This window comes from Schistocerca piceifrons, chromosome 10, assembly GCF_021461385.2.
Source record: "Schistocerca piceifrons isolate TAMUIC-IGC-003096 chromosome 10, iqSchPice1.1, whole genome shotgun sequence".
NCBI classification, from domain to species: domain Eukaryota; kingdom Metazoa; phylum Arthropoda; class Insecta; order Orthoptera; family Acrididae; genus Schistocerca; species Schistocerca piceifrons.
The window spans coordinates 5460219-5476415 of record NC_060147.1 but is presented as its reverse complement, the minus strand read 5'-3'; the positions used below and the strand labels follow the sequence as shown (position 1 = coordinate 5476415).

Here is a 16197-nt window from a genome sequence, read left to right as displayed (position 1 = left end):
GGATGCCTTTTGTCGTTTTACGGGAGCGCGTGTTAATGACCAGAAATGTCGCTTACTCAGTTTGCGAGGATTTGACGCTGTTGAAATTCCATGGACTTTGAAGCTCACCCGATATCGATCGTTGGGTGCTATAATTGACAGTTGTTCGCTAAAGATGGCTGCGATAAACTGGAAATCTATCACGGATAAGATTCAGGGAGCAATCGTTGAACACGAGCGTCATTCCCTCTCGCTTTTTCATAAGGTCCGGGCCATGGAAACGTATGTGTTAAGTAAGGCTTATTTTATTGCGCAAATCTTTCCACTTCCTGCGATAATGTACCGCAAGTTACAACGTTTAACTGTCAGGTTTATCCGGCGCAACTCTATATTTTGAGTGCGTTATGGGGTAATGGCGCGCCCCCGCCTGCTGGGAGGTTTGGGCTTCCCTGCCATTCGGGTTAAGGCTTGTGTCTTATTCATCCGTCGCACCGTTTCAACGTGTCAACGTCCCCCCCCCCCCCCCCCCTGTCACTAACAGCTCGCCTTAATGACTGTATCTGACCTGCGAGCTTAACACCTCCGGTAGGTATTGGTAGGATTAGTTATAAACTACGGCACGTTAAGGAATTTCTTCTTGAGGTCAGTTATTTAGGAGTAAATATCCTTTCCCAAGCGAATCTCTCCCTAAAAATGCTGTTAAGCCTCTGGCCAATTCCTCATAGTGTTCCCTTTGTGGAAGCCCTGTCACCAAAACCGACCTGGATCAGCCTCCTGATTTTCCTGCTGGAAGTGGCGTCCTTGTGGTAGCAAGTTCATCATTATATTGTACTTAACCAAAGTGCGACTTTTTCGTATTGGTCTCAATGTGACGGATCGTTGCCATCGTTGCCATGAAAATGATACATTATATCATCGCTTGATCTCCTGCGGTCACGGCCACTGGACATGGCTTCCCCGACAACTGGCTTTTCTACTCAGGACGCCGGAGGCGGCTATCTCGTGGAGATTCTCGTTCGTCCCAATTCAGCTTTCTTTCCCCGATCGAAGAACAATACGATCATGTATCTTGGTGGACATTATGTCCACTACGTGATGGTGAATGGATATGACGCAGATCCGTGTGCCTGTTCCCAATATATGGCCACAGCCCACTGGACAAGGCTCACGTTGCCGCGTTACCGGAAACGTTTTCTAGTATGCTGAATATTGTTTTCCATCGACAAGGCGCTGGATGAGTTGACATTCCCCCTTTTTTGTGGACACTCTTGTTTGGATTTAGACGTTCCACGATGTAGAAGTGATGGAGGAAAGAAGGTCTGGGCACGTTAAAATTGACGCCCCGTTCCTTCACATACATTTTTCTGATTTAATCCTTTTGTTTTTTTGTTTTTGTCGAAATGACTTCTTTTGTGTTATATTAATTGATTGCCTTCGATAAGTTCCTTAAAAAAAAAAAGAAAACAAAAATGAAAAACCGAGTGCAGATTTTCGTGTTGTGAAGGAATACACTGCCATTGGAGTGTATATATCGGTGTGTTTCCTGTGTGCAAAAAATAAAGAAAAAAAGCAGTGGTTAGAGTTTTGGGTTTATATGCAGGAGGTCGAGGATTCGATCCTCGGTTGGGGTGCATTATTTTTATTTGCTAATATCATAGTGTAAAAAAAAAAAAAAGTTTGTAGAGCACTTGCCCGTAAAAGGCAAAGATCCCGAGTTCGAGTCTTGGTTCAACACACAATTTTAATCTGCTGCTGCTGTTGTTGTTGTGGACTTCAGTCCTGAGACTGGTTTGATGCAGCTCTCCATGCTACTCTATCCTGTGCAAGCTTCTTCATCTCCCAGTACCTACTCCAACCTACATCCTTCTGAATCTGCTTAGTGCATTCATCTCTTGGTCTCCCTCTACGATTTTTACCCTCCACGCTGCCCTCCAGCACTAAATTGGTGATCCCTTGATGCCTCAGAACATGTCCTACCAACTGATCCCTTGTTCTAGTCAAGTTGTGCCACAAACTCCTCTTCTCCCCAATTCTATTCAATACCGTCTCATTAGTTATGTGATCTACCCATCTAATCTTCAGCATTATTCTGTAGCACCACATTTCAAAAGCTTCTATTCTCTTCTTGTCTAAACTATTTATCGTCCACGTTTCACTTCCATACATGGCTACACTCCATATAAATACTTTCAGAAACATCTTTCTGACACTTGAATCAATACTCGATGTTAACAAATTTCTCTTCTTCAGAAAGGCTTTCCATGCCATTGCCAGTCTACATTTCATATCCTCTCTACTTCATCCATCATCAGTTATTTTGCTCCCCAAATAGAAAAACTCCGTTAGTACTTCAAGTCTCTCATTTCCTAATCTAATTCCCTCAGCATCACCCGACTTAATTCGACTACATTCCATTATCCTCGTTTTGCTTTTGTTGATGTTCATCTTATACCCTCCTTTCAAGACACTGTCCATTCCGTTCAACTGCTCTTCCAAGTCCTTTGCTGTCTCTGACAGAATTACAATGTCATCGGCGAACCTCAAAGTTTTTATTTCTTCTCCATGGATTTTAATACCTACTCCGAACTTTTCTTTGGTTTCCTTTACTGTTTGCTCAATATACAGATTGAATAGCGTCGGGGAGAGGCTACAACCCTGTCTCACTCCCTTCCCAACCACTGTTGCCCTTTCGTACCCCTCGACTCTTATAACTGCCATCTGGTTTCTGTACAAATTGTAAATAGCCTTTCAGTCCCTGTATTTTACCCCTGCCACCTTCAGAATTTGAAAGAGAGTATTCTAGTCAGCACTGTCAAAAGCTTTCTCTAAGTCTTTAATCTGCTAGGAAAAGAAAAAAAAAGGCTCAGTGGGATAGAGCGTCTGCCATGTAAACAGGAGATCCCGGGTTCGAGTTGCAGTCGGGGCACACATTTTCCACTGTCCCGGTTAATATTTTTAAAAAATGGTAGGGCGACCGCTCGTGATAAGCGGGGTATCCGTGTTCGAGTCCTGGTTTGGCAACAATTTTGATTGTCATCATTCCATTTCATAGCTGACAGTCTTCCGTATTCGCAACTGCAAATACATTTAGTGCACGATGATTTAGACGAGCTAAATGTAGCACCGTAAAATTCATTCTTACGTGAATTGAATGCATGGGAACGATTTAAAGTGATTCAAATATAGAAAAAATACATTCTTACGATAAATTAGGAAACATGCTTTCAAAAATCTAGCTTCATTCGGGTTTAACGTGCAAAAAACACATTTTTGTTCCTTTTCTATGCACCACTCATGTGTTCCAAACTTGTGTGAATTCATTGAAAATCCGTAAGAAGAATGACAAATACATTTAATTAATAGTCGTGCTGTTGTTTCGTGAAAGTTTTGTACATTGTCACGATATAAGCAACGTGGTTTGAAAGATAAAGAAATACCTACACCTGATCATTCGTTGTCAGATTCAACAAGAATCTCCATCGGTTGCCAAGTTATGGCGGTCTAGTGTCAAAAAAGTGGTGGAGTAAAAGCTGGTGACCAGAGTGACACCCGGCCCTGTTGTAGCCCAAAAAAAGGCGAATATGTCCTGAGCACAGCTACTGGTGTAAGAGTAAGCCACTACATTTCCGACTTATCTGGCGGATTCAAAGACAATTAAATCAAAACACCGTGACATATTCGCACTTTTCTATGAGTTAACCATGCTTCCCCGTCACAGTGAGCTCTCTTGGCTGCAAGGTGTTGTCACACCTGTATCTCAAGTTAATACACTAGGTCCTTGATCCTGTGCCCAAAATCCAGAAGATTCCCCAGCCATAGTAAACAATATACAATATCATACGGCTGAAGAGCATATTTGTAACAGCTAGTAAAAATATTTAGTGTGGACTTGGTGCTGGGGGGATGCTAAAACAATTTTTTGATTTCTGGGTGGAGGGATTTGATTTTTTTTGCTGAGGGGACCACCCTCTGTTACATGCGTGGTGAGTGGTGTAAGAACAAATAGACCTGAATGCATGTGCTACTAGGGTGTGGGATGCATCTGCAATAGAAAGTATCTGAAAGTGGGAATGCACATGTAATAAGAAATATTCCAGAGTGAGTATGCGTGCATCCTAAGCTTCAGAGACACACTGTGATATTGCACGATGTGACAAATGCCGTGTCGGATGATACGTTGGCGTGTGTCGTGTTATACAATATGACATCATGTATGATGTTACTTTACGCGGCATGGGTACTCAGGCTAACAAGTGAAAAAGGGCAAATATATTAAGATGTATAGATTTAAATGTCTTTGAAGCTGTCAGATGAGTCGAAAATCTAGTTTCTTTCTTTTTTAGATCCCTAACTCTGCCCAGGACAAATTCGCCTTTCTTTGTGCTTTGAAAAGTGCATTTTCTATCCTGGTATATATATAAAATGGGCAGTAAAATCAAAATGAGACAGATGCAAAAAAGGAAGAGAATTGTGATTCTTCAGTATCTCCCAGAGTATTTGTTAATGGAAGAGTCCGCGGCTGTACTGCCATTTCATAGTGTCCGATGGGCACAATATTTCGACAATCAGACATGTCGACGTCGTCAGGTGCGCTGACGAACTGAGCTCCTGAGGCCTTGTATCCACTCCCCCCTCTGCTGTCTGTTCCCTCCACTGTCCGTGCATGCGGAGGGGACGGCCTGTGGGGAGAGCGGATACAAGGCCTCAGGAGCTCAGTTCGTCAGCGCACCTGACGACGTCGACATGTCTGATTGTCGAAATATTGTGCCCATCGGACACTATGAAATGGCAGTACAGCCGCGGACTCTTCGTTCAGTAAGAAAATTCTTTATTATTTCAAAAGTAATCGCCAGAACTTTTAATACATTACTGGCCATTAAAATTGCTACACCATGAAGATGACGTGCTACAGACGCGAAATTTAACCGACAGGAATAAATGCTTTGATATGCAAATGATTAGCTTTTCAGAGCATTCACTCAAGGTTGGCGCCAGTGGGGACATCTACAACTTGCTGACATGAGGAAAGTTCCCAACTGATTTCTCATACATAAACAGCATTTGATCAGCGTTGCCTGGTGAAACGTTGTTGTGATGCCTCGTGTAAGGAGGAGAAATGCGTACCATCACGTTTCCGAGTTTGATAAAGTTCGGACTGTAGCCTATCGCGATTGCGGTTTATCGCATCGCGACATTGCAGCTCGCGTTGATCGAGATCCGATGACTGTTATCAGAATATGGAATCGGTGGGTTCAGGAGGGTAATACGGAACGCCGTGCTGGGTCCCAACGGCCTCATATCACTAGCAGTCGAGATGACAGGCATCTTATCCGCATGGCTGTAACGGATCATACAGCCACGTCTCGATCCTTGAGTCAACAGATCGGGACGTTTGCAAGACAACAACCATCTGCACGAACAGTTCGACGACTTTTTGCAGCAGCATGGACTATCAGCTCGGAGACCATGACTGCGGTTACCCTTGACGCTGCATCACAGACAGGAGCGCCTGCGATGGTGTATTCAACGACGAACCTGGGTGCACGAATGGCAAAACGTCATTTTTTTGGATGATTCCAGTTTCTGTTTACATCATCATGATGGTCGCATCCGTGTTTGGCGACATCGCGGTGAACGCACATTGGAAGCGTGTATTCGTCATCGCCCTATTGGCGTATCACCCAGCGTGATGGTATGGGGTGCCATTGGTTACACGTCTCGGTCACCTCTTGTTCGCATTGAGACACTTTGAACAGTGGACGTTACATTTCAGATGTGTTACGATCCGTGACTCTACCCTTCCTTCGATCCCTGCGAAACCCCAAATTTCAGCTGGATAGTGCACAACCGCATGTTGAAGGACCTGTACGGGCCTTTCTGGATACAGAAAATGTTCGACTGCTGCCCTGGCCAGCACATTCTCCAGATCTCTCTGAAAACTTCTGGTCAATGGTGGCCGAGCAACTGGCTCGTCACAATACGCCAGTCACTACCCTTGATGAACTGTAGTATCGTGTTGAAGCTGCATGGGCAGCTGTACCTGTACACGCCATCCAAGTTCTGTTTGACTCAATGCCCAGGTGTATCAAGGCCGTTATTACGGCCAGAGGTGGTTGTTCTGGGTACTGATTTCTCAGGATCTATGCACCCAAACTGCGCGAAAATGTAATCACATTTCATCTCTAGCATAATATATTTGTTCAATGAATACCCATTTATCGTCTGCATTTCTTCTTGGTGTAGCAATTTTAATGGTCAGTAGTGTATATTTATCACACTGTGTGGCTTCATGGGAAAAATGTTTGCGGTCACCTACGGAACCACGATTGTGGACAGAAGTACACCTCTACATCCGAAGGAAATCGATGGTCACGGATGTCTTTGTTCACACTCCAAAAATACGGAAACTGAATGGGGAGAGATGAGGATTGTACGGAGGATGTGTGAGGGCCTCCAAGCGAAACTTCTGCAGTGTACTGTGCATCTTGTGGGCTGCCACTATCCTGCAACAGAATGACGTCATCCTTCAACAAACCTGGGCGTTTGGACTAGACGATGGCACACTTCCATTTTTGCAATGTGTCAATTTACCACTGTGCGTTAACTATCGCGCCTTCCAGAAAGAGAGAAAAAAAGTAAAAAGGTAATCATGGCTTTCGTGTTTCGTGGGGCTGACGCGCCTGTTCTCTCAACCGCGTGGAAGAAGTTTTTCTGGGAAGCCATTATGCCTGCCCATACGATTTCCATATTTTTTATAGCGCTGAGGAAGGACATTGGTGGCCATCGATCTTCTGCGGATGAAGACGTGCATGCAATCGTGGTTCTGTAGGCAGCAACCGTCTTGTGCAACAGTGGGATAAATTTGTTAGAAGTTGTGGCGATTAGTTTCCAAATAATGAACAGTTTACTTACTTCTTGCGCCTGCCCTGTTCTAATTTGGCCGCTCCTTATGTAGGCTGATTCAGCTGCTTCTACCAATGTCGTTTTATGCAACTTTCAATTTGATATCTGGCCTTGAAAAATCGCATGCGAGATTTTCATATTCTCTCGCTCGCTATGCGTAAACTAATAGTCCTACAGAAAAAAAGTATGGGATCTTTTTGTAGGAAATCCAATATAGTTAAATTTTAGTGGGACACATTTTCGCTTTATTACACTACCGCCTTAGTCGACTGTAAAATTGACGTCTCTGTAAATTTTCCGTAGCAGTTTTGTGAATTTTATCAGCATAAAGTAAGTAATTATATCGTTGTATTCGTCACGCCTTGTGACTACGAAACTGCTATACTGATAAGACTTAAGTTTGAATTTGATTGTCAACAAAATTAGTTTTAAAGTAACTTTTACGAAAGTCGTATTGATAATATAAATGAAAGGCTGACTATGGTGATGGCGTAACGGCAAGGGATCAAAATACGTCGAATATCGAGAATAGTTCATGTGTTCGGAAATTTTTGTAGTATGTAGGAGCCAATGACACAAGCAACATACTAGAAATCCTGACTGATCAAGGACGAGTGTGAGGGTGGAGTGCATTTCCAGGTCACTTTCGTGCGTTTTTCCTGGTATAGCTCGAAATCCGTGAACTATTCCGAAAATATATCCCACTACAGAATTTAGCTACATTAAATTTCCTAGAAAGAATCCTATTTTTTATGTAGGACTAGTAATTTGCGCGCATCGAGTGGGAGAAAATCAAAATCTCGCCCGTGGTTTTTGTCGGCCAGATGTAACATTGCGGGTTGCATAAAACGACATCGGTAGGGGCAGCTAAATCACGGTGTACGTACTGGCCCAGAACGACGCCGTTTAGTTCTCTGCATCTGGAAATGAGCCAGATTAGCTGATCAGTTTGCCACACGTCAGCTGTTTATTGAGATGGCGGCCTTTGTGTTGACAGGCGCACCCGAACTGGAAGACGCTGGAGTCGGACGCGCTTGCCAACATGCTGACAGTACTCAGGTTCGACGCCTTGGAGACGTCGCACGCACTCTCTGTACAGCTCAAGAACCCCAACGAGATCTCGCAGATCTTCGACACCATCTCCTACAAGAAAGGTCGGTGCCCACGAGCTGCGACAACACGGCACTCACTCTCTGCCCTCTGCTCGCAGACTGTGCGACTGACCGTTTCGCCGTATGCTAATAGACCGAAGGATAATGGCCATCGTTACTTACTTTGTCTTTAAGTTATCAGCCTTTCATCTGCTTTGATGCGGCCTTCCATCTTTTCCATTTCTTAAGGCCGGCCAGTGCTGAGTGCAGAGTTGACTGTGTGGGAAGCTGTTGTGTGATCCAAGTCCATCTTTGTACAGATGGTTGTGGAACCTTGCTGATAAGTATAAATCAAAACAACTTCAGCTGTCTAAATTTCTATTTGTCATTTTATTTGAGCAACCACTTTGAGCAGTACATTACACAATTTTCAGGCCTGCTGACTGATGTGTAGGAAAATTCCCACTCTTGACCAATCAAAACAGGGGCCAGCAGTCAGTGACTGCTGTCCATAGATTTCTTCCTAACAGAGCGATCCCTTTGATCATCACTTAAGTTCTCCAGTACAGCAGCATGTGTGCAGTAGAGAATAATAATTCGACGGGAACATTCTTGGCTAACTGACGCCATCTATACGGTAGTTTGATGGTAGCAGCCCACGTGGTGGACAAGCCCAGTGGCAAGGGAGTTTCGTTCATAGTGGTACACTGAGACAGCGGCAGCTGTTGGCAGAAGGCGACTCTGCTGGTGCAAGTCGCCTCGAGAGCTCAGTGATGTAGGACTGAACCGGGCACAGTACCGTCGGTGATCCGTAATACTTTCAGGAAATGTGCAGACCGCCTGTCGAAACCGGGACCCTTGCGGACTGGCCGGATATAGCTGTCGGTAACACACAGTGATGTTAATATTAATTTAGAACTAGAGCCAGATATTTTGGAGAACGAATTGCAGTGGGCCCTTGAAAATATGGCTGATAACAAAACTAGTCGACATGATGAAATATCAGTAGAATTGTTTAAAGTCACTGGAAAGGATGCTGCACTCAATACCTCAAAATTATGGATCACGCAGCAGTGGCTAGAAGACTGGAAAAGATGAGTATTCATCCCCATTCCAAAGAAGAGAAGTTCTAAAGAATGCTCAGACTACCGAACAATCGCACTTACCTCACATGCTAGCAAAGTCATGTTGAAAATCTTACAAAATAGACTTCGCCAATATCTAGATCGAGAGCTACCAGAAGAACAAGCTGGATTTAGGACAGGAAGAGGAACTAGAGATCAAATTGCTAACATTCGGTGGATTATGGAAAAAGCAAGATAATTCCACAGAGATGTGTACCTGTGCTTTATTGACTACGCCAAAGCCTTTGAATGCGTCGATCACAACAAATTATGGAACGTACTGAAAAACATGGGTGTACCAGATCACCTCATTCGCCTGATACGGAGTTTATACCTTGGCCAAGAAGCCACGGTGAGAATTATGTATGGAACAACGAAATGGATAAAGATTCAGAAAGGGGTCCGGCAAGGCTGCATACTGTCACCGTACTTATTCAATCTGTATGCAGAACATGTTATGAGGAATGCGAGGCTAGATGAAGGCGAAACAGGAATTAAAATAGCTGGAATAAATGTAAACAACCTCAGGTACGCGGATGATACGATCCTGTTGGCAGAAAGTGAAGAAGAATTGAGAACACTCTTGCTGAAGGTGAAAGACGAAAGTGAAAAGGCCGGTCTTAGGGTGAATGTGAAGAAAACGAAAATTATGGCAACTGCACCTACCAATTCGTGGGATATAGCAGGAGGAACCATGGAGGTAGTGACCACATTCAGTTAGTTATCTCAGTCTGGTGATGGCGACTGCAGCCATGAAATCCGGAGACGCCTGTTGCTCGGTAGACAGGCGATGTCAAACCTCGACAAGGTTGTAAGGTCCAGAGATATAAGGTCCAGAGATATAACACTAGCAACAAAGTCCATATTGTGAGGGCTATGGTCTTTGCAGTTGTGATGTATGGATGTGAGACCTGGACCATTAGAAAGGCTGAACGGTGAAGACTTGACTCCTTCGAATTGTGGTGTTGGAGGAAACTTTTTAGAGTTCCAAAGAGAACCAACAGATCAATATTGGAGCAAATAAAACCAGATTTCTCCCTGGAAGGTCTAATGTTAAAACAAAAGCTGACCTACTTTGGACACACAATGCGAAGGCATGACTCGCTGGAAAAGACATTAATGCTGGGGAAAATTGAAGGAACTAGAAGAACAGGAAGTCAGAGGATGAGATGGATCGATGGCATCACAGAAGCAATACGTTCCAACCTGGAAGGTCTACGAGAAAAAGTGCAAGACAGGAAAAAGTGGTGTGATTTGGTTCATGGGGTCACGAAGAGTCGGAACCGACAAAACGGATAGAGAGAGAGAGAGAACACCCACTGAGTGGGCGAGCTACAGTGGATCCAGTTCGAAGCCCGGAAGCGTCAGATCTAGCTGACAGTGCACGGATCAGCAGCTTCGTCAGGTCAGTGAGAGTGCTCGATGGGGCCGAAGTAGCTCAGCCGTACAATAGACGACTGCTGTGGAGACGGGGCCAGTCGAATGCTCGATACTCGAGAAACTTTGCTACTGACTGAGCTGGGAGGACTCGTCCTCCCACCGGGCAGGTGTGTCACGTACTCGACAGAGAAGACGCCGTATTGGGCTACATCGAGTGGTAGCAGAGTCGACCAGCGAAGGCAGAACACTGCGTTGCAGGCCGCTGCACCAGCCCCACCACAGCACGTAACTCCAGAGTCACTTTGGCAACTGACCCGCAGAGCAGTCGCCCGGTTGCGAAGGCCTTCCTGGAGTTCAGGCCACAACGGCATCTTGTGACCGTTTTTTTTATCACTATGTAACAACAACATCCAATATCGTCTACAGGATAGGCAAGAATTAATTTCTAATTGGAAATTGTTTATAACTCGTTTGATGGTTTACCAATTTTAATGAAACAAAGAACATTTTGTTTCTTACAGTGGTAGAATTTCTCACATTACTAGCCTCTTCATTGCGGCTTCGACTGCATATGCATTCGACACATTTATTGAACACACCTCTCTCCCCTCTCTGAGTCACTTGTTTCTCCCTCTGTCAGTCCACCTCATCTTCTCCTCTCGTCTATCTTCTCCTCTTTCCTCTCCCATGTCTTTTCTCGCCTCCTCTTCCTCTCTTTGTCCATTTACTCCATCCCCTCTCTCTGGCCATATCTGCCTCCCCCTCACACTGACCATAACCTTGTTCACCTTTTTCTTTTTCAATCTCGGTCTCTCCCTTTTCCACTTGCCCATTACCCCTCTACACTTTTCACCTGTCTAAGGCAACTCCCCCTCCTCTCCTCCCCCTGTTCCCTCCTCCCCCTCACGCTGTCTGCCCCATCCTCTATCCACCTCAACCTATCCCCAGCCATTTTCGCTGGCAAATGTAGCCCCTCCAATACATTTCAGTGAAGTAGGCCAACACTACTCCCACAACTCATTTGTCATGCAGAATAGGCTACACATCAGCTTGATACGGCACGCCAACACTATTCCCATACAACACGTCTGTTGTCCAGGGCAGCCTATATGGCAGAGGCTGGGATAAACATATATTTGATGTATTTGCCAGTAGCTCCCTCCTACTGCAGCTAGGAGGCTATAAGCCTCACAGTGCTGATACTCACGAGGTCTGGTATTTCTGTGTCAGATTTGGCTGAAATCGATCAAGAGGTTTGAGAGGAGACCCAGGACATATACATATGTGTACACTCTGATTTATATATACATATATGACAGATGTCTCATTTATATCTTTTAAGTCATCAGTGCTGGACTGTGGTGGAGTGTCTAATCTTGCACGAGTGAGCTCAGCTGGCATCCCAGTATGAAGTATGGTGATCGGTGGTACAAGTACAGAGATGGTGGTGAAGTGTGAAAGGACGTTATTCCTCAGTAGATGCAAAGATCGTAAGAAACTACCGCTCGTAGGTATTGGACACACATTCTGTGTCAGATGTTAGGAGAAGTGGTTGACTCTCAATATCCAGAACACAGGACAGTGTGCAAGTGATTCAGGAAATGTTGACACAAAGTCCTTATAAATCACAAAGATGGACATCTTGTGAAATTGGTTTAACTTGACTCATAATCCGAACTATTCTGAAGAAAGAGTTGAACTCTTGTTGTGGAAACCACATTACTGCCATAATTATCGCCCAAAGACTAAAAACCTTTCATCAGTAACATTAACAGATGCCAAGTTTGTTTTGTTTGCCAATGATACAAACACTTGAATAAATAGCAAATCAAATGTAGTTTTAGAAAGATCAGCTAATAAAATATTTGTGGACATTAATCACTGGTTTGTAGCCAATTCTTTGTCATTAAACATTGAAAAAACATACTAAATGCAGTTCAGAAACTGTAAGGAGTGTCCCATGAGTATATGCGTAACATATGATAATTAGAAGAATTGGACAGTGTTAAATTCTTGGGATTACAGCTTGATAATAAATTCAACTGGGAGGAGCACACCATAGAACTGCTGAAGTGTCTCAACAAGCCTCTATTTGACATGCAATTTCTGTCATTAAAAATATATCACTTTTTCAAACCTACAGCTCAATTCATGGAATCAATACTAGAAATAAGAATAATCTTCACAAGGATTTAAAGTCACTTAGTCTTGTACAAAAAGGTGTGCATAATTCAGGAACACACATTTTCAATAACTTGCCAGCAGCCATAAAAAGCCTAACAACCAATGAAATTCAGTTTAAGAGAACCCTACAGGATTTATTGGCGGCCAGCTCCTTCTACTCCATTGAGGAATTTCTCAGTAGAGCCAACTGATTTTGTATTATATATATATATATATATATATATATATATATATATGTGTGTGTGTGTGTGTGTGTGTGTGTGTGTGTGTGTGTGTGTGTGTGTGTGTGTGTGTGAAATTCAGTAATTAAGTGCATTAATGCGATCTTGGTAGATGAACATTGTTGTAAAATGATCCTTTCATATAATGTTCATAAAAAAATGACGATTATTCCACTTGGGACCTGTGTAAGGTACATTAGCATATTTGTTTTAGTTGTAAATATTTGTCATGCATTATTGCTTTTCTGACATGTTTTACATCAGGAGGACCTCCTCACTAAAGATCAATTGGAATGAAAGTAAATCTAATCTGTAATATGGGGAAACGATGCTCGCTTGGAATGCTGACTGGTCCAATTTTTTCAGTACTATCGTGAGGTCATATAAATCTGTGTTTCATGTTGTGGGGTTTGTTAACCGACAGAATTGTTGTTATTGGGCAAATGATGGTCCCAGGGTGGTTGTTGAACAAAGCCATCATCCCACAAAGGCCACATTGTGGTGCAGCATGTCGTCCATGTTGCAGGACCATATCTCATTTGGGACACAATGAATGCAAAACCTATGTTGATATGGTTGAAAATTATATTCATGGTGTTGTATCCAGACGGGAGAATTTGCAATGACTTACTCTTTACGGAAGATGGGGCCCTGCCTCATTCCGCATACCTGTCCATCTGTGGCTCAACACCGATTTTCGAGAACGTTAGTCGGGACATTGTGGCCATCTTGATATCTTTCTTTGGAGCTGGGGCGAGAGAGGAAGTTTATCTTGATTTCTTTCTTTGGAGCTGGGGCGAGAGAGGAAGTTTATCACGCGAAACCAAAAACTCTCGATGAATTGGAGGCTTGAATTAGCCAACTTCTTGGAAACATACCAGTGGCTTATCTGCAGAAGCCTGACACAAATGTCCACATCTGTTTAGGGAAATAGGTAGATAATGTGGTGCTTATGCTGAAGTGTCCACACCGTATAATCTGTATATCTCTAATATCCCCCCTGCTTCTCCTTCCAGCCCCAGGTCAGTTATTCCTGGATGCTGTAGTAGATGGACAACCAAGGGTCTTGTAGAAACTTCCTCCCTCGCCTACTCTTCTTAACACTTATTTCAGAATTCTTCTTTGGCACCACAACTCAGATGTCACCCATTTCTACTGGTCCAGACTTACGAAGGAGTTAGCTTACAAAACTTGTGTTCAACCAATACTTGTGTGCTCTTCCTGGGTCTGGGATCCTAAGCAAGTCAGACGGATACAAAGTATTTAATCGATAGCATGTTCACAGGTTCGTTTATTAATCGTGAAGGCGTCATGGAGCTGCTCATACAACTGCAGTGGTGCAGTGTGGTTCACTGTTAAAATTCTGATGACGTACATTCCTAGAAAACTCAACCAATATACAAGGGGCGATCAAAACATTTCCGTTTGATGGTGTGGCTGCAGTGTACTTGCAATGTATTGCGACTCCAATGTGGGTATACAAGCACTGACTCGTAGACAGGGGACTTCTGAGGAATTCGTGTCTCTCTGATGTGTGTGCAGTAAATGCAGCAGCGTGACCTATGGCAACGTTATTACCAAATGCGGCCAAACAGAACCAGCGTGCAGTCATTCTTTTCGTCAGAGAATGCGAGAATATGTATGGGGCAGCATGTCTGTCGAAAACCACCATTCTGGAATTGTGCGCCAAGTTCCGTGCCGGTCGTGGTTCGATACGAGACACCAGTCGATACGGGAGGCCAGCTCTACCCAGTACAAACAAGTGGGAGAGACTCGAGCACCTGCCTTATAATCCTGATCTCGGCCTCTAAAAAGGTCTTGAAGAGTTAATGATTCTTGTCAGACCGGGATGTGGAACGGGCAGCTACGGACTTCCTCACACAGCAGGACACGGTGTTTTATCAGACGGTATCTTCCATCTGGTGCACGGGAAGGATGACTGCCTCAGAACTCACGCCGGTTTCGCCTGGTTAGCATACCGTTCCTGGATTGTACAGCCTTCAAACAGAAACTTTTTGATCGCTTCTCCTGCTTTATAATAGGGGAGTTCCCAAAGCTGGATGTCCATTTCGTTGTTAATTTGTAAAAAGTTGGAAACTTTGTAAAGTCACCTTTTAGAGCGTCTTATATAAATATTTCATAATATTGTTTACTGTATACACTGACAAAAAGCTATAATTTATGAACGAAAAATCTAATTTCCTTTTTCCAAATAGCAAAAATTGCTTTTTTTTCTCAGACATACTCTACTTTCTTTCAAGAATCTGTGCTGTGTTATTCCGTCGCTATCAGCAAGAGATTTGCAAAGAACGAGAATTAGAAAATGAAGAGAAAGGCGCTAGGAGCGTGAGAAAATGTCTGGTTTAGATGTCTCGTATGCATGAAAATAGTCCACATTTTAGAAAACTGATAATTTTTTAACCAAATTTTTAAAAAAGCAGGTGTATGAGAAGCTTTACCATTTCAGTTTAAGTATCCACATGTTTTGAAAGACTGGCATGAGAAAATTCAGAAACAGTAAGCAATAAGTGGAGCGCTTATATACACATCAAAAAAAGTTTTTCATCACCTCAGGTCCGAGAGTTCCTGAACCTGTACAGAAAATTGGAATAGAGATCAACATAAACATCATTTCCACCCGTTTTATTGCGGTTTCTACCACCACACAGCAAAATCTTCAGAGGTGGTGGTCGAGATTGCTGCACACACCGGTACCTCTAATACCCAGCAGCACGTCTTCTTGCATTAATACATGTCTATATTCGTCGTGACATACAACCCACAAGTTCGTCAAGGCACTGTCGGTCCAGATTGTCCCACACCTCAACGGCGATTCGGCGTAGATCCCTCAGAGTGGTTGGTGGGTCACTTCGTCCGTAAACATCCGTTTTCTATCCCAGGAATGTTCATGTCTGGAGAACATGCTGGCCACTCTAGTCGAGCGATATCGTTATCATGAAGGAAGTCATCCATGAGATGTGCACGATGGGGGCGCGAATTGTCGTCCATGAAGGCGAATGCCTCGCCAATATGCTGCCGATATGGTTGCACTATCGGTCGGAGGATGGCAATCACGTATCGTACAGCCGCTACGGCGCCTTCCTTGACCACCAGCAGCGTACGTCCGCCCCCTCATAATGCCACCCCAAAAACAGCAGGGAACCTCCACCGTGCTGCACTCGCTGCACAGTGTGTCTAAGGCGTTCAGCCTGACCGGGTTGCCTCCAAACACGTCTCCGACGATTGTCTGATTGAAGGCATATGCGACACTCCTCGGTGAAGAGAACGTGATGCCAATCCTGAGCGGTCCATTCG

The 16197-nt window shown here is 43.9% G+C and overlaps 1 protein-coding gene across 1 annotated transcript in view; it reads left to right on the top strand.

The window, feature by feature from the left end:
* LOC124718885 (aminopeptidase Ey-like) overlaps positions 1-16197 on the top strand; it is a 209084-nt gene that overhangs the window by 99905 nt on the left and 92982 nt on the right. Inside the window, exon 7 of the mRNA XM_047244525.1 lies at positions 7880-8036. Within this exon, the coding sequence (XP_047100481.1) occupies positions 7880-8036 (157 nt within the window). The remainder of the gene's footprint in view (positions 1-7879; positions 8037-16197) is intronic.